The sequence below is a fragment of the Ascaphus truei genome, chromosome 1, assembly GCF_040206685.1.
Source record: "Ascaphus truei isolate aAscTru1 chromosome 1, aAscTru1.hap1, whole genome shotgun sequence".
Classification (NCBI taxonomy): Eukaryota; Metazoa; Chordata; class Amphibia; order Anura; family Ascaphidae; genus Ascaphus; species Ascaphus truei.
The window spans coordinates 502,561,708-502,580,647 of record NC_134483.1 but is presented as its reverse complement, the minus strand read 5'-3'; the positions used below and the strand labels follow the sequence as shown (position 1 = coordinate 502,580,647).

General features: G+C 45.8%; 1 protein-coding gene across 3 annotated transcripts in view; it reads left to right on the top strand.

Moving 5' to 3' along the window:
- The window catches only part of CYTL1 (cytokine like 1), a 45,221-nt gene that overhangs the window by 23,938 nt on the left and 2,343 nt on the right, over positions 1-18,940 (top strand). For 2 of the 3 annotated variants that reach the window (XM_075569550.1, XM_075569541.1), the window contains exon 3: positions 18,764-18,892. The exons of the other annotated variant lie outside the window; for it this stretch is intronic. In XM_075569550.1, coding sequence (XP_075425665.1) covers positions 18,764-18,892 — 129 coding nt within the window. The remainder of the gene's footprint in view (positions 1-18,763; positions 18,893-18,940) is intronic. 3 annotated transcript variants of the gene reach the window in all.

The window sequence follows — 18,940 nt, the reverse complement described above, 5'->3', positions numbered from 1 at the left end:
TAGACAGAATACGAGGACCCGACAACGTAGGCGCTCTACGAACAAACTTGTTGGAGAATGGTCGCACATCCCCCTTCAAACCCTGTCCGAACCACTTCCAAGTCCACGAGACGCTCGAGACCAAAAGGAACTATGGAGACGCGCTCGTGACAGAAAAATACCCCAATGACCTAGGGAGTACAATGTTCCAGACAACAAAGGATAACGACAAACAGGCGCCATCAATGGAAGATAAAGAATTCTTGAGGTTAAGGAGCTCTTCAAGGACGAATTAGGCAGTTGGGTGGCCCCACTACCTTTCCGCTCGCCAAGAAGACGCCTCCCAAACAACAGAGACCACGCCATGTCTAGGCTCGCCGTAACCTACAAAGGAAACCGGAGACCAAGGAACACTTTGTGACCTTCATGCAGAAAATCTTCCGCAGTGGCCATGCAGAGTCGGCGCCCCCACTGAGAGAAGGCGAAGAATGCTGGTACCTCCCGTTGTTTGGCGTCTACCACCCCCAGAAAACTGGCCAAATTCGAGTGGTATTCGATCCAGTGCTCAGCATCAGGGAGTCTCCATAAACGATGTTCTCCTCACCGGGCCGGATGTGACAAACAGTTTTCTGGGAGTGTTGATCCGCTTCCGCAAGGAGCCAATCGCTATAACAGCAGACATTCAACAGATGTTCCACTGCTTCCTTGTGCGAGAAGACAACCGTAACTACTTAAGATTCCTGTGGTACCAAGATGACGACATAGAAAACGAAATCACGGAGTACCGCATGAAAGTACATGTCTTCGGGAACAGCCCATCACCTGCGGTGGCTGCCTACGGCCTCAGAAGAACGGCCCAAGACGGAGAAGCAAAGTTCGGGAAAGAGACGCCAAGAACTTCGTCGAAAGAGACTTCTATGTGGACGACGGATTAAAATCAGTTCCCACTGAAGAAGAAGCCATAGACCTACTCAAAAGGACACAAAAGATGTTAGCAAATGCCAACCTAAGATTGCACAAAATAGCTTCCAACAGTGCCATAGTGATGAAGGCGTTCCACGCAGATGATCAAGCAACAATCTCAAGAATTTGAATCTGGTGACCGACACGCCTCCCATACAGCGGAGCCTGGGGATAAGCTGGAATCTTAAAACAGATACCTTTACGTTCCAGGTAGCCATCGAAGAAAAACCCTTCACACGTCGCGGAGTCCGATCCACCGTTAACAGTCTTTACGATCCGCTAGGATACGTGGCTCCTGTTACTATACAAGGGAAGTCTCTTCTCAGAGAAATGTCCTTCGAAAAACAGGAATGGGACACCCCACTACCCCCAGAAAAACGGAAAGAGTGGGAGACGTTGAAGCACTCCTTGAAGGCCCTTGAGCAACTTCAGATCCCACGCCCCTACTCACCTATATCTCTCACTGCCGCACACAGCAAAGAGCTTTGCGTATTCTCAGATGCCTCCACAAAGTCTATAGCAGCGGTGGCCTACCTAAAAACCACGGACGTGGGTGGAAGTTACCACGTCAGGTTCATCCTTGGCAAGGCTAAGTTGGCGCCACAACCTGACCACACTATACCCAGACTAGAGCTATGTGGTGCAGTGTTAGCGGTAGAACTGGCGGAGCTCATCGAGAACGAGATGGACAGCAAACCAGATGCCGTCAGATTCTACACAGATAGCAAGGTGGTACTGGGATACATATACAACAAGGAAAGGAGATTCTACGTATAGGTAGCTAACCGTGTAGAAAGAATCAGGAAGTCAACCCAACCAGAGCAATGGCACCACGTGCCCACAAATCAAAATCCCGCAGATTACGCCACCAGATCAGTACCCGCATCTCAACTGCAGAACACGTCGTGGCTCACAGGACCAACGTTTCTTGCACAGCCCGCGGAAACACCACCAACCCCAGTTGGCGACTTTGAACTCATGGATCCCGAGAAGGATACGGAGATAAGGCCCCCACAAGTATCTGTGTTACTCACCAATGTATTGCACAGAAACGCATTCGGATCACATCGATTCCATCGCTTCTCAAGGTGGACAGCCCTTCTGCGAGCAGTAGCCCATCTCAGGCATATAGCCTCCTCCTTCCGCCAGACACCAGATGGTAAAACTACCGGCTGCCACGGCTGGCACACCTGCAAAGAGTTGCGCACCGTGGAGGAAGTCACAATGGCTAAGGAAACTGTTCTCAGTCATGTTCAGAGAGAAACGTATGCTGAAGAGATCAATTGCATTCATGGAGGGAAGAGTGTTCCCAAAAACAGCCCACTTTGGAAGTTGAATCCCTTCATCGACGATGATGGCCTCATGAGAGTAGGAGGCCGCCTCAACAAGTCCCAACTGATCAGGGAGGAAAACAATCCTCTTATCATCCCTGGCCGGCATCAGATCGCTACTTTGTTGGTGCACTACTACCACGAACAAATCATGCATCAGGGACGACACTTCACCAAAGGCGCTATTAGGGCGGCGGGCATTTGGGTTGTTGTCATGAAGAGGTGCGTGGCCAGTAATCTCCACAAATGTGTTAGGTGCCGAATGCTGCGAGGCAAAAGCCAAGATCAAAGGATGGCAGATTTACCTATCGACAGACTTAATACAGAACCCCCCTTTACCTATGTAGGACTAGATGTATTTGGGCCCTGGATGGTCAACTCACGTAGAACTAGAGGCGGACTAGTAAACAGCAAACGATGGGCGGTACTCTTCACCTGCATGAGTACGCGAGCTATACACATCGAGATTATAGAATCTATGGATGCTTCAAGCTTCATAAATGCCCTCAGAAGATTCTTTGCAGTCAGAGGACCAGTTAAACAAATACGCTCCGATTGTGGCACCAATTTCGTTGGAGCATGTAAGGAATTACAAATAAATACTAAAGATAATAGAGACAACAGTATCCAGAGATACCTGCGTGACCAAGAGTGTACATGGACATTCAACCTTCCTCACTCCTCTCACATGGGCGGAGCATAGGAACACATGATCGGGGTAGTCCGGCGTATCTTGGACTCTATGATGCTGAAAACCGATCTGACTCGACTCACTCACGAAGTGTTAACCACATTTATGGCCAAAATATCAGCGATAATTAATGCTAGGCCCTTGATTCCAGTGTCAACAGATCCAGAATCGCCAAGTATTTTGACACCAGCATTGCTGCTAACCCAGAAAGTAGGAACATACCCACCCCAGTCGAAGGTTTCAACTCTAAGGATATGTACAAACGACAGTGGAGACAGGTGCAGCGCTTGGCCAACACATTTTGGGATCGCTGGAGATGCGAGTATCTGGTGACACTCCAAGAACACCATAAATGGCAAACGGTTAAACCAGATATCCAAGTAGGAGATGTGGTTCTGTTGAAAGACAAACAGGTGACAAGAAACGAATGGCCCATGGGACTTATAATCAAAACCATCCCAAGCGAAGACGAAAGGGTCCGCAAGGTGGAAGTTCGGGTGACCCAGAATGGGATCGTTAAAACCTTTTTAAGACCTATCACAGAGACTATCCTCCTAATGCCCAAATCGGACTATAACAAAGAAGAACTGACTACCAGTTCTGTGGACTCTCAGAGACATTGTGGTGCATCAAGCTAACCTAGAGCTGTGCATCCGCCTACCCACCTGACCGAGACGCAAAGGACGTCAAGCTGGTGGTACCGGCCGGTATTCCATCGTTATGTGGACATGAAGTTTGCTATGTTATGTTATATTGCACATATGTTCCACATATACCTAGAATAGTGGTATCTCAGATACCAGACGGGGAGTGTCATGGAACAGAAATACCCATGTCTGCCTTCTCTGTTTCAGCCCCCCTTCCCTTGGCAGTTCCCCCTGCTAGCTGTACTTGGATGTCACTTTCCTTGAAGTTTACTCCCAGTGCAGATAGAATGGATACATTATGTAGCCCTTTTTCCTTCCAGTCTGTCACCCCTAGTTAATCTGGCAATATCTCCAGTCCTCCTAGTTATGGGCTTTCCCATTTCCCCCCATGTCCTTGCTGACAGTTAGTGCAGTCTCACTGAACCTTTAGTGTGACCCTTGCGCCTCACTTCCTTTTCCACCATCACCCTGGATGAGTGAGCACCCTATAACTGCTGTACTGGTAGGATTACCTTTTTCACCTGTCCTTACCTACAAGGCACCCACAGAGAGACACTATTCATACATCAACATCTCTTCACAAGTGCCTGTCTTTTATGCTACTTTCCCCAAATAAAGTAAAGAAAAGAAACAGAACTTGTTGTGCTTTGAAAAGAGGGCCGAGTTGACACTATCTGGGCTAAATCATCTTACATATGACCCTGGCTTTCAGAATAAAGCACATTAAAAATTGTACTTACTTGTGTCAAGTAAAATACAGATGTAGCTAACCTTATTGTTTCCCGTGCCACTTCTTCCCACGGTCACGCGCCTGTGGTGGTCACGGCAGTGGAGGATTAAATGTGCAGCGGATCCCATTCGGAAGCATGGACACTCCATAGTGACATAGCAGCAGACACTTGCGCGCTGCGTCTTGCTACATCTGTATGAATATGGTTTTATTTTCACTGAGTACCATGAAATATATTCTGTCTCACATGTTTAGTTGCTTTGCCATTGATGGCAATATAATTACTTTACAGGTGAAACAAAGAAAGGAACAATCTGTATGTAGCAGCACAGATTTCCCCATATATTTTTTCACTTAGTGGTTATGGCAGCATTTTCAAAACTGAGAGGCTGGAACCCAAACAGTAGTACAAGGGCCTCGGAACCCCCTTCAGAAAGTGAGAAAGAAAAAGGAAGACATAGAGGGACAAAAGGACAGACAGAGGGTGTCAGAGGCAGTGACCTGGTTAATGACAAATAGAAAGAAGGTGGTTTGACCATTTTAATGGTTTTGCTTGGGAGAGTAGACTGCTGCAAAGCTGTGCCTTAATTGTGGTGAAATATGATGGTTTGAAAAAAAAAAGTGGCCTCAATACGGTAATCAGATGTCCCGGTTTAGCCGGGACAGTCCCGTTTTTTAGTGAGCTGTCTCGTTGCCCCAAAAATTGTGAAAATGTCCTGGTTTATCTGGGACAGTCCTGGTTATTAGTGAGGTGTCCTACCGGTTTGAGTGGGTAGGAGGAGAGCGGAGGTTTGAGGAAATCAGAGGAGGATGCCAGCGCAGCCGATCAGATAAGAACAGCTGTAGCCGGTAGGAGGGAGGAGGAGAGCAGGGTTTTGTTGGCTGCTACAGCTTCTGGGCAATAGGTGGCGCTGCAGAGCACTCTTGCTTTGAGCTGCTGCTTAAAGCTGCTCCTCTATAGATCTCCCGGTTCCGTGTGTGTGTGTGTGTGTGTGTGTGTGTGTGTGTTTTTTAATGGGTGTGTCTGTCTCTGTCTCTGTCTCTGTCTCTCTGTGTTTTTCTCTTTCAGTGTATGTGTGTTTCTCTCTGTGTGTATATGTGTCTGTGTGTGTGTGTGTGTGTGTGTGTGTGTGTGTGTGTGTGTGTGTGTGTGTGTGTGTGTGTGTGTGTGTGTGTGTGTGTGTGTGTGTGTGTGTGTGTGTTGGTAAGTTTGTGCTGGTAAGTGGACATATTTGTAATGCATATGTGTCTTTCATGCATTATGTGCATGTATATGTTGTATATTTAGTGTTTGTATATGTTGAATATAAATGTGTATTTGTAGATGGTATGTCTGTGTTAAACTAATGTTGCATGTTTTGGTATGTGTGTATATGGTGTAGTGTTTGTGTGTATATATGGGGGAGAGAGGATGGTGAGGGAGTGGGGGGGAGAGTGGATGGAGAGGGAGTGGGGTCGAGAGAATGGAGAGGCAGTGGGGATGGGGAGAGAGGACTTAGAGAGAGTGGAGGGTGAGAGAGGATGGAGAGGGAGTGGGGGAGAGAGGATGGAAAGGGAGTGGGGGGTGGGAGAGAGTATGGAGAGGGATGTGGGGGGGATAGGATGGAGAGGGAGTGGGGGAGAGAGGGTGGAGAGGGAGTGTGGGTGTGGAAAGATGATGGAGAGGCAGTGGGGTAGGGAGGGGATGGAGAGGGAGTGGGGGGAGAGAGGATGGAGAAGGGGTGGGGAAAGAGGATGGCGAGGGAGTGGGGGGAGAGAAGAGGGAGTGGGTGGGGAGGATGGAGAGGGAGTGTGAGGGAGAGGATAGAGAGGGATTGGAGAGTGGAGAGGAAGTTGGGGTGGGGAGAGAGGATGGAGAGGAAGTGGGGTGGAGAGAGGATGGATAGGGAGTGGGAGGACAGAGAGGATGGAGAGGGAGTGGGGGGAGAGAGGATGGGGGGAGTAGAGAGGATGGGGGAGGAGAAAGAATGGGAGGAGAGGGACAAGAGAAGATGGGGAAAGAAGGAGGGAGAGGGTGGAGAGAGGATGGGGAGAGGGAGGAGAGAGGATGGGGGTAGAGGGAGGCGAGAGGATGGGGCAGAGGGAGGGGAGGATGGGTGGAGAGGGAGGATGGTGGAGAGGGAAAAAAGCAAAAGGGGGAGAGAGGAGGGAGTGGGGGGATGGAGATGGAGTGGGGGGGAGGGAGGATGGGGAGGGAGTGGGGGGTGAGAGTGCAGAGGGAGTAGGGAAGGGAGAGAGGCTGGAGAGGGAGAGGGAGGATGGAGAAGGAGTGGGGGGAGAGAGGATGGAGAGGGAATGGTGGGAGAGGGAGGAGAGAGAATAGGGATGAGAGGAAGAAGAGACTATGAGGGGAGAAGGGAGAGGGAGGAGAGAGGATGAGGGGAGAGGGAGGAGAGGATTGGGGGAGAGGGAGGGGAGAGGGAGGATGGGAGGAGAGGGAGGATGGGGGGAGAGGGAAAATAGCAAAAAAAAAAGGGGGTGGGGGGCACAGTTTGATTTAATTTGTTTTATAAATATTTTTTAATGTGTCCCGGTTTTTAAATTTGAAAATCTGGTCACCCTAGGGCTGAAGTACTTGAGAAGTTATATATTTGTATTCTGCTGCAAACTTCAGCAGCGGGGGTCTCGTGCTACGGCTATGCTGTGGGCTCCAGACATTTCACAGGCAGCCTGGCAGAATCCTGACATGTTACTGTATTTTGTCATAATAAAGCTGTGGCCTTTGTTTATGCAGAAAGTTGACTGTTTATTTGTTTAGGGCGATTTATTCTCAGGCCCGACTGGGCAAGAAGTTTCACTGCATCAATATTCCATTAACTAAAATATCGTGTGTGAGTTTCCCAAGGGGAACAATTGCTTTTTTAGGGTGGGGGTGTTAGGAACAGGATAAAATGTATAGTAACTCCTGGATTCTATGGAGCATATGTATTAAGACAAAACAAAGCTGTAATTCTGGAGCAATTATATGTTCTCCTTTGATACTGTACATATGGAGCTCATATTTTGTCTCAAAATTGCACATCTTGGCCTTGATCTACTGTATATGCCCCAACCATAGACCTCTACACTTTTACATAATAATTTAAAAATACTTATAAATCATATAAGCACTCCTACCCCATCCCCCTCCCCCCCCCCACCCCCAGCATGAAGGATAGGGTGTACAGTGAAAATGAGTGTTATTATACAGTCTCTATCTCTTTAAACAGTTTTGAGACCTGAATAAAGGATGTAAGTGCTCAGCGGTTTACCTGATTGCGTCAACACGATGGGTTTTAAGATCCTCTCAGGGTAGCTGGATCCATGCGGGCTTGTATGAGGAGTAGGAATAATTGTACAGGGTGCCAGGATGTCTTCCACTGAATTTATTAACTTGGAACACTGCTTCAAATGCAGGCATACATTCATGAAGAAGCACAACTGTTGTGAATAGGACAGATTAAGCAGATCAGAACAGGTCCCTCCAGCTCCTCGCACTACGAGTCACATAGTGGCTCATCTCATTTCAGAGCCTTTTGCCCTGCCTGACACAGCCCCAAATTCTATAGTCTAGGAATTGTCAGAAGCCCACCTAGGCCTCTTCCTAGTCCTGCAGGTGGAGACTACGCCCTCCAGTAGTATAGTTATTCTCAGCACTCTTTCTTCTGGGCCACTAATACTGGTGTAACAGTGTTTCCCCCACCTGGTGGAAAATGTGGCCGTTACTGATCGTGTGGTGCGTAATACCTGCTGGTACCAAGAGGGCTGAGCTGTCCGCCGGTGGTAGTTGCGACACAGGATCAGGTTTCTGGGGTTCATACCCTACATATTCTTTAGCAGTGCAGCGCTTCCATCTGCCATGGGCTCTTGGGAACTGAAGATGATCTCCCACGGTAGAAACCCCCAGTAACATCAAGCACCAGGCCGGAGGTACAATAACAGGAATGGTTTATTGTATATCTCTGTGCAGCACAGTACACGGCAGGTTCTACCCACACCAGCAACTCTCAGTTACCCACTGAAGGATGGTCCCTGGACCTTCACTACAGGCCAAGGGCACTCACAGCATTCCCAGCTCTCCCTTCCCCTCTAGCAGAGGCAGAGGTATGATACACACTCACTCTCCCCCGGAGGGAAGAGGACCAGAGAAGGCCCAATAGTCAGGCTCTAGGTTGTGTTACCTCCCTCTCTCAAGGGGGTAGAGGCACTACTGAATTTGGGGTGGCACTGCCCTTAAGTACAGCCAGGAAGAGGGAACCAGGTCTGTTTCATGATTGGTCATGCTCAGGCCGGATGTCACCACCTCCTGGTGTCACTCAAGTGCAGCACCAAGGAGGGGGAAAACCCCATATTGACTACTGGCAGCCTGATTGTACCAGGGTTTACTGCCAGGAGTGGTGGCATGGCTACACTGGGATACTGTCCCTTTGCTTAAAAGAAATATAAAGTGTAATTTAAAGGCTAGAACATAACCTGAAGACCTCCCTGAAGTCCCTCTGGATGGAACAGGATTTCCTGATGTACTGCTCCGACACAGCTAATTCTAACAAAAGCAGCACGGCAGGATGCGTGCTGGCAGCGTGGAGAAGCGTGGAGAAGCGGCCCGTCCGTGCGTCACGGTGACGTCACAGTCACGTGCGCGCCCGGCTTCCCCGGCTTCCCTGGCTTCCCCGGCTTCCCCGACTCCCCTGAAGGTTTGAAGTGAGGTAAGCGGGGGAGCGGGGAAGCAGAGGGGCACAGCAGGAGCAGCTAGGGGGTCGGGAAGGGGCATAAAAATGCACGCGGATTGGAGGGGGGACACGGAGGGGATGCGGCTGGCGCGGTGTCTATTCTCAGCGCCAGCCGGGTGTAAGTCCCGGTCAACCGGCGGCTTTTGTTAGAATAAGCTTTGTCGGAGCAGTAAATGGGGTCTGAATACAAAATGGTGGATTTCCATATATTTATCCAACACTGAGGTATTGCAAATTTACACTCTTGAAAAATGTATATACACATATCTGAATAAACACAACTCTCCAGAACTGCCCTACATATACAATATCATATAGAAATATATCAGGGAATAACTTCTCCAATAGTGCATCCACTGATCTGTGAGATAACTCTAACTAGCTGTAGTCACACCCCTAAGAAATGGGATGACAAGAAATTATCCAATACAAATGAACTATAAAACAGACTCTATATTTAGATATGGATATGTAAACAACTGTACATATAGAGCACATGTGAGATAAGTGCAATATAAGTGACAACCAATGTATGACGAAAATAAAAACATCTAAAATCCTGCTGTTACAATCCTGCATTTGTAATAAAGAAACCTGTAATATATAATTCTCTCTTCAAGAAGCCACGGGAGAACTAATATTACCTCTGGGTATTCTAGGTGACAATATGAAAAGAAACATATAAAACTGTAACCCATCAAAGTCCAAAAAATAAAGGAAAAGTCCAAAATAATATTGGAAAATGTATTATAATCACAGCCTAATAGGCTACAGAAATATCAAATTGTCTAATGTGCTGTATCCCTGTATCCATGTTGCTGTGCAAAAGAAAGTACACCCTCTTTGAATTCTATGGTTTTACATATCAGGACATAATACATAATAACAATCACCTGTTCCTTAGCAGGTCTTAAAATTAGGTAAATACAACCTCAGATGAACAACAGCACATGACATATTACACCGTGTCATGATTTATTTAACAAAAATAAAGCCAAAATGGAGAAGCTATGTGTGAAAAACTAAGTACACCTTTACTGCTTCCATAGAAATTAAGATGCTAAGTAGCAGACAGGTGCTGCTAATCAAATGTCATTGATTAATTGATCATCAGCAAGTGTGACCACCTCTATAAAAGCCGAAGTTTTAGCAGTTTGCTGGTCTGGAGCATTCAGGTGTGTGTTAACACAATGCCAAGGAGGAAAGACATCCGCAATGATCTTAGAGAAGCAATTGTTGCTGCCCATCAATCTGGGAAGGGTTATAAGGCCATTTCCAAACAATTTAAAGTCCATCATTCTACAGTGAGAAAGATTATTCAAAAGTGGAAAACATTCAAGACAGTTGCCAATCTTCCTAGGAGTGGACATCCTAGCAAATTCACCCAAAGGTCAGACAGTGCAATGCTCAGAGAAATTGCAAAAAACCCAAGAGTTACATCTCAGACTCTACAGGCCTCAGTTAGCATGTTAAATGTTAAAGTTCATGACAGTACAATTAGAAAAACACTGAACAAGTATTGTTTGTTTGAAAGGGTTGCCAGGAGAAAGCCTCTTCTCTCTAAAAAGAACATGGCAGCACGGCTTAGGTTGGCAAAGTTGCATCTGAACAAACCACAAGACTTCTGGAACAATGTCCTTTGGACAGACGTGACCAAAGTGGAGATGTTTGACCATAACCACAGTGCCACGTTTGGTGAAAACCAAACACAGCATATCAGCACAAACACCTCATACCAACTGTCAAGCACGGTGGTGGAGGGGTGATGATTTGGGCTTGTTTTGCAGCCACAGGACCTGGGAACCTTGCAGTCATTGAGTTGACCATGAACTCCTCTGTATACCAAAGTATTCTAGAGTCAAATGTGAGGCCATCTGTCTGACAGCTAAAGCTTGACCGAAATTGGGTCATGCAACAGAACAATGATCCCAAGCACACCAGCAAATCTACAACAGAATGGCTGAAAAAGAAAAGAATCAAGGGGTTGCAATGGCCCAGTCAAAGTCCAGACCTCAACCCGATTGAAATGCTGTGGCTGGATCTTAAGAGAGCTGTGCATAAACAAATGCCCACAAACCTCAATGAACTGAAGCAATGTTGTAAAGAAGAGTGGGCCAAAATTCCTCCACAACGATGTGAGAGACTGATAAAGTCACACAGGAAACAATTACTTCAAGTTATTGCTGCTAAAGGTGGTTCTACAAGCTATTGAATCATAATGTATACTTAGTTTTTCACACATGGCTTCTCCATTTTGGCTTTATTTTTGTTAAATAAATCATGACACGGTGTAATATGGCATGTGTTGTTTATCTGAGGTTGTATTTACCTAATTTTAAGATCTGCTAAGGAACAGATGATTGTTATTATGTCCTGATATGTAAAACCATCGAATTCAGAGGGTCTACTTTCTTTTTCACACCACTGTGTGTGTGTGTGTGTGTGTGTGTGTGTGTGTGTGTGTGTGTGTGTGTGTGTGTGTGTGTGTGTGTGTGTGTGTGTTTGTGTGTGTGTGTGTGTGTGTGTGTGTGTGTGTGTGTGTGTGTGTGTATCTGTATATATATATATATAATAGTGTGTGTGTATATATAAATATGGGCAGAGAGGCAGACAGGATAATTACAAATAATTCTGATAGTGTGTGAGAAACCCCATATCCGCATTGTCCCCTTGTTTTGCTGTCAAAGAGTCTTATCATTCTGAGTATAAATGTTTTCCGTTCTTGGGTGCGTTTAAACATTCAATTGAGGATTTTGATTTTGAAATAATTGATGGAATGATCTGGTTGTGAGAAATGATGTCCCACTGGTGAGCAGTATCTTCCTTCTTTGTGGTAGAGTATAGAGTGTCTGTGCATATTCATTCTGCCTTGACGTTTTTGGCTGGTTTCCCCAATGTAGCTTTCCTTTGTCACATTTGTTGCATTGAATCGTACTGTATATACCACGTTCCTTAATCTGCAGCATTATGATCCTTTAACATTGAGTGTCCCATGGTTGTGACTGGCTGTGGGATCTTGACATATATGTTTGCAGAGTTTGCAACGTGTGTTGTTGCACGTTTTTGTGCCATTATCAGTGTCTTTAAGTTCATTATGAAGTTTTCTATTGACTAGTTTCTGTTTGAGGTTTGGTGACTGCCGGAACGCAAGAATGGGAGGTTTTGGAAAGATTTCTTTTAATGTCACATCCTCTGCCAGCATGGGTTGCAGATCTTTGATTATTTCTCGTATTCCATGTAGGGTAGGGTTGTACAGTATGTGGCCACTAATGGTATGCGTGTGGTAGGTTCTTTCTGCCTGTATTGTAGCAGGTGTTCTTGTGGGGCTTTTCGTTCTGTCTGAACGATTCGGTAAGGGTTGGCAGATGCCTGTTTCTGTCTTCAGTGTAAGAGCATATGTGGTGTTATCTTATAGCCTGGCTGTGTATGATACCTTGTTTGGTATAAGTGGGAAGGAAGCTGAAGTTGTGGAGGTAACTGCATCTGTCTGTTGGTTTCTTGTATACAGGTGTGTGTAGTTTGCCATTTTTCCGTGTTACTGTTGTATCTAGAAGGTTTACTTGATTTGCCATATAATCCATTTGAGTTTAATTGATGGATGGAATGAGTTCAGGACTTGTGGTATTGTTTTAGGTTTCCTTCACCCTCTGTCCATATTAAAAACAGGTCATCAATGTATCTGTAGTATTTGTAGGGTTTGTGGGGGCATGTAGTTAGGAATGTTTGTTCAAGATTTACCATGATAAGATTGGCATTGTGTGGTGCCATCTTGGTACCCATAGCAGCCCCCATTAGTTGTAGGTACATTTCCTTGTTGAAGCTGAAGTAGTTGTCTGTGAGGATGTATTCTATCAGTTTGGTAATTACATCAGCACTGTATTTCTGATCCAGGGAAGATGTTGTAAGCAATTGCAAGCATGCCACAATACCAGCCTTTTGGGGGATGTTGCTGTAAGGGGATTCTACATCCATGGTAACTAGCAGTATGTTGAATGGTAGTTGGTTGATGTTGTTAAGGTTATTGAAAAAAATCTATTATATCTTGTTTGAAGCTGTTGGTGCTTGTAACTAAAGGTTTCGGGATATTCTCCACTAAGCCTGATATTTGTTCTCTGAGTGTATCCATACCTGTTATAATAGGTTTGCCGGGGTTTCCTGGTTTGTGGATTTTGGGAAGCATGTAGAAGATCCCAACTCCTGGGTTGTCAGGTATTAGTTTCTTTAATTGCGATTGCAGGTGGTTAGGGAATGATTTGATGAGAATCATGAGTTGCTTTGTATATTTCTGTGTTGGATCATGCGTGAGTTTTTTGTAGTAGATGTTGTCTGTGAGTGGTCTATTGCCTTCTTCTATGTATTTATTTGTATTCATAAGCAGCACTGAACCTCCTTTATCTGCTGGTTTGATGGTGATGTTGTGGTTGTTTCACAGTTCCTTGATTGCAGATCTCTCCATGGGGGATAGGTTGTACATAGTTTTTTTCTGCTGTTCTTATCAAGTGAGGAAACTCACGATCTGAATCTCTGTATGTAGCTGTCTAGTTTGACGTTGCGTCCTGTTGGTGGTGTGAAATAGGAGTTCTTCTTGTGTTCCGGAAACCACCAAACCTCAAACAGAAATGAGTCAACAGAAAACTTCATAACAAACCTAAAGACGCTTATAATGGCACAAAACTGTGCAATAACACACGTTGCAAACTCTGCAAACATATATGCCAAGATCCCACAGCCAGTCAAAACCATAAAAACACTCAATGTTAATGGTTCATACTGCTGCACATCCAGGAACGTGGTATATATGTATATATATATATATATAAATATATATATATATATATATATATATATATATATATATATATATACACACACATACAGAAAAGAGAGTAGTGCTATCAGTGTGTGGGTGTTAGTGTGTTCTAGAATAGTGCAATAACAATTTGTTGTGTTGTAAAAAATGTGTAATGGTGTGAGATAAACTTAGAAATTAAATATGATAGTACAGCTTAACCCCGTTATAGCGCGATCCATTATAACGCGAATCGCTTATAACGCGGTTTTGACGTGGCTCCCGTTTAAAAAAAAAATTACATTTTTGAAATTTTTTTTTTTACATTTTTTTTTTTACATTTTTTTTGCACACTGCCACACTGCCACACTGCCACACTGCACACACTACCAGCACACACTCTCACTGCACACACTCTCACTGCACACACTCTCACTGCACACTGCACACTACACACACTCCCAGCACACACTCTCACTGCACACACTCTCACTGCACACACTGCACACACTCTCACTGCACACTGCACACACTCACGCTGCACACTGCACACTGCACACTCCCAGCACACACTCTCACTGCACACACTGCACACTGCTCACAGCACACACTCTCACTGCACACTGCTCACAGCACACACTCTCACTGCACACTGCTCACACTCTCACTGCACACTGCACACACTCCCAGCACTCACTCTCACTGCACACACTCACTGCACACTGCACACACACTCACTGCACACTGCACACACTCCCAGCACTCACTGCACACACTCTCACTGCACACACTCACTGCACACTGCACATACTCCCAGCACTCACTGCACACACTCTCACTGCATACTGCACACACTCTCACTGCACACTGCACATACTCCCAGCACTCACTGCACACACTCTCACTGCACACTGCACACTGCACACACTCTCACTGCACACTGCACATACTCACTGCACACACTCTCACTGCACACACTCTCACTGCACACACTCTCACTCCCAGCACTCACTGCAAACTGCACACACTCTCACTGCACACTGCACACATTCTCACTGCACACTGCACATATTCCCAGCACTCACTGCACACACTCTCACTGCACACTGCACACACTCTCACTGCACACACTGCACACTGCTCACAGCACACACTCTCACTGCACACTGCTCACAGCACACACTCTCACTGCACACTGCTCACAGCACACACTCTCACTGCACACTGCACACACTCCCAGCACTCACTCTCACTGCACACACTCACTGCACACTGCACACACTCCCAGCACTCACTCTCACTGCACACACTCACTGCACACTGCACATACTCCTAGCACTCACTGCACACACTCTCACTGCACACTGCACATACTCCCAGCACTCACTGCACACACTCTCACTGCACACTGCACACACTCTCACTGCACACTGCACATACTCCCAGCACTCACTGCACACAGTATCACTGCACACACTCTCACTCCCAGCACTCACTGCACACACTCTCACTGCACACTGCACACACTCTCACTGCACACTGCACATACTCCCAGCACTCACTGCACACACTCTCACTGCACACACTGCACACACTTTCACTGCATACTGCACACACTCACTGCACACACTTCCAGCACACACTCCCAGCACTCACTGCACAGCACTCACAGCACACTCTCACAGCACTCACAGCACACCACACCTCCCACTCCCCTCCCTACCTTTGGTGTCAGCTGCTGAGATCGGAGCGAGCTGGCATCAGGAGGTGAGGGGGTGTCAGGAGGAGGGGGGGTGTCGGGAGGAGGGGGGTGTCGGAAGGAGGGGGGTGTCGGGAGGAGGGGGGCGGGGTGTGGATGCTGGTAGGAGGGGTGAGTGAGGAGCAGGCTGGGACTCGGAGGGCTGCGTGAGCTAGGTCCAAAACTGATTATGCCGCGGAGGGCCGGTAGGTGTGGGGGCCTCGAGGGGGGAGGAAGTGGATGCCGGTGGAGGGCGATGGATGCCGGTGGTGGGAGGTAAGGAGCAGGTTGCGGCTGGACTCGGAGGGCCGCTGCTGGGGGACGTGTAGGGCTTCCGGCCACCTCTTTCTTCCTTCCCTCCTTCCTCCCTCCCGATCGGGCGCGCGGCGGCCATTTAAAAAACAAATTAGCGCGACCCCGGTTCTAGCGAGGTCGGATCGGGTGGCCCCCGAGGACCGCGCTATAATGGGGTTGAGCTGTATATATAACAAAATAAGTTATATATAAACAAAACACAATATATATATATAAATAGAACAGTGTCCAGTGGAAAAAAATAATTAAAACAGAACAGACCAGTCCAGTAAAGTAGATGAAAACAAGTCCAGAAAGATGTTCCAGTCACTGTATGGGGAGGCAAGCTTCTATATGATCTATCCAGATCAACGAAATGTACAAGAACAAGAGAAAAATAAGCGCCAGCTCCATAGCATAATACTGTTGTAAAAACACAAATTTATTCAAATTGAAGAGAGGCCGCCAGGACATGCACTCACTTCAAATATATAAAAAACATTCATGGGAGAGAATCTGTAAGCTTCCAGGAACTGTAGAGAGGGGAAGGTGCAGCCAGGTGTAATCAGAGCAATATGCTAGGCTGTGGGTGTACAAGGCAGATACTTATCAGTATAAGATGTCATCAAGGCAGATGAGGGGAGGGATGATGTTATCCACTTCAGTGGTGGTAAAGCTGAATCCAAAGGACTGGCACTCGTGTCGCTTGGATGGGACCTTCAGCGTCACAAAGGGAATGTCCACACAGCATAATGTAGGAGCGCCACGCCAGCAATGCAGTAAAAACTGCCTCTCTCCTCTCACTCTGTGTCTGACAAAAACGCTGATTCAAAACCACATGTAGCTGCTACAGATTCCGCATACACACTTCCTGGTAAGCGGATGACGTCAGTGCGTCATGCGTCACGACACCCGACGCGTTTCGTCATGTGAGTGACTTCTTCAAGGGATCTTCAGCGGGACCGACGGACCAATGAGAATCCCCACATCTACTAACAATCGAACCATTTTCATTTTTATATATATATACAGTATATGTTATATATATATATATAGCCTGATTTCAGCACTTCAGGTACCAGGGGTTAATGTTGTGTTCAGCTTGAAAGTTGCAAAGTGTTACACAATATTTCCATGTAACTATTGGTATGTAACCAAAGTTAGTTTGCATTTCAACCCACCAATCAGGGGCTGAGTCATATTGAAGACACCTGGCCTCAACCCTCTATTATTGTATCCATGTTGTGGCATGGGGTATAAAAAGGAGGGGAGGGAGGCCCCTAGCTAGCTCAAGCTCTAGCTCCAGTTCTATATCTCTGGCTGTTGCAGTGCCAGTCCCAGACCTAAAAACGAATCCCTGTAGGCACTGTGTGAGGAAAAGAACAGGGGAAATCACTTTAGGAAGGTCCCTGCGCCTAGATCTATAGGATAATCCCAGTTTCCCCAGATTAGAGTGTGTTGTCTATTTATTCGCAATGATGGATACCTTTTTTCCAATAAATTCTATTTTATTAACTCTGTTGTTCTGCCAGAGAGTTGATCCCTGGTGTGATAGTCCTGGTCTCCCATGACATAAGTCACTTGGTATTTTACAAAAATGGGGTTTCAATCTCTTTCTCTCAAAGTCTATATTTCAGGGTCTGACTTGGAGTAATGCCACCTGGACATATGACTTAACTTTTGTCTCGTTAAATCCCTGTGTTAAATTTAACAGACATTTGTGGATAGCCGTTTTTAAGGGGACACCTATTTTGTTTCTCATTAGCCCTAAAGGCCACAATACTTAATGCAATATCAACCGAAAACATGGCAACCTAAAGTTATTGCACTTTGAAGACACATATTAAGGACATAACATGACGTTAACTTAGGTTAACAACATATTAACTCACTTAACAGAGCTATGTGGATGTGGCCTTTGTGAGTTATAGAAGGAAACAGTCTTTTTGGGCCTTCATATACGCAGCCATTCCGCATATGGTACTATGGTGGGTGAGGGAAATGCCAAAGCTATGTCATTCAATCAACTACTGTCATTTAGATGCAGCGGCCATTATTCGAACAAATCACAGCGACGATTTCGTGTGCTCTGCTGTACTCCACACAGCACACATCCAATCGTCCCAGGCACCCGCGCTTATCACGGATGCTTTGTTTTAATTTCATGGATTCTGTTTCTTTGGGTGCAATGAAATGAATGAATTGCAATGCGTACAGTACTGTGCTACAGTGCTACTGTGTCAGTTTAAGGTGTTTAAAAACCAGATCACTAAAATGCAATTTTCTGCACTTGCCGCACTCGCGTCTTAAGGCGGGAAGGTTGGAAGAGATCACGCGCCATGACATGGGTATTCCGATGTATACACGCGTGAAGTGTTCGAATAACGACCACTGTAGCTATATGTTTCCATATCTCGCCTACGCACGCACTGAGCAATTGCTAAAGACTGTATTTGTCATAGAGAAAATTAGCAACTATTGTCCATGCTTTCTCTTTGTCATGCTGATACAGTATAATCAATGTTTGTAGAATATTGGCCAATAAAATACCAGGTAATCCTCAGCATGGTGCTAGCAACTTGCCCTATCTGTAGCACACTGCCCTCCTTAGCAGGGATCCCTAATTATGCAACCCAACATATACAGTACTAGCATACAGTAGGTATGAGAAATGCCAATGCCTTTTCATTTACTCAACTGTTCTCAAATGTTTTTTTGTTGCCATTCCTACATAGACATGACACATAAGAAGCTTGATATAAAATATCCATGTTTTTTTTAAACCACTTTAATTTGTTAATTAGTGTGACCATTAATGATGCTTTTTTTTACAATACAATGTTACATTTAGGGTGTTTCTTTACTGACTAACAGTACCATTTTTCTTTCCAGAATGCTTGTGTGATGAAAAAATTGAGTATGTTTATTTCAACCCCGAAATGTGGGAGATTACTCAGAGTAACAGCCTTAAAGAAGAAAGTGAGGAACTTGTATAACATCATGAATACATTCTGCAGAAGAGTATGTCATTTATAAACACAGACATGATTGTTTCTTGCTTAAATGTTG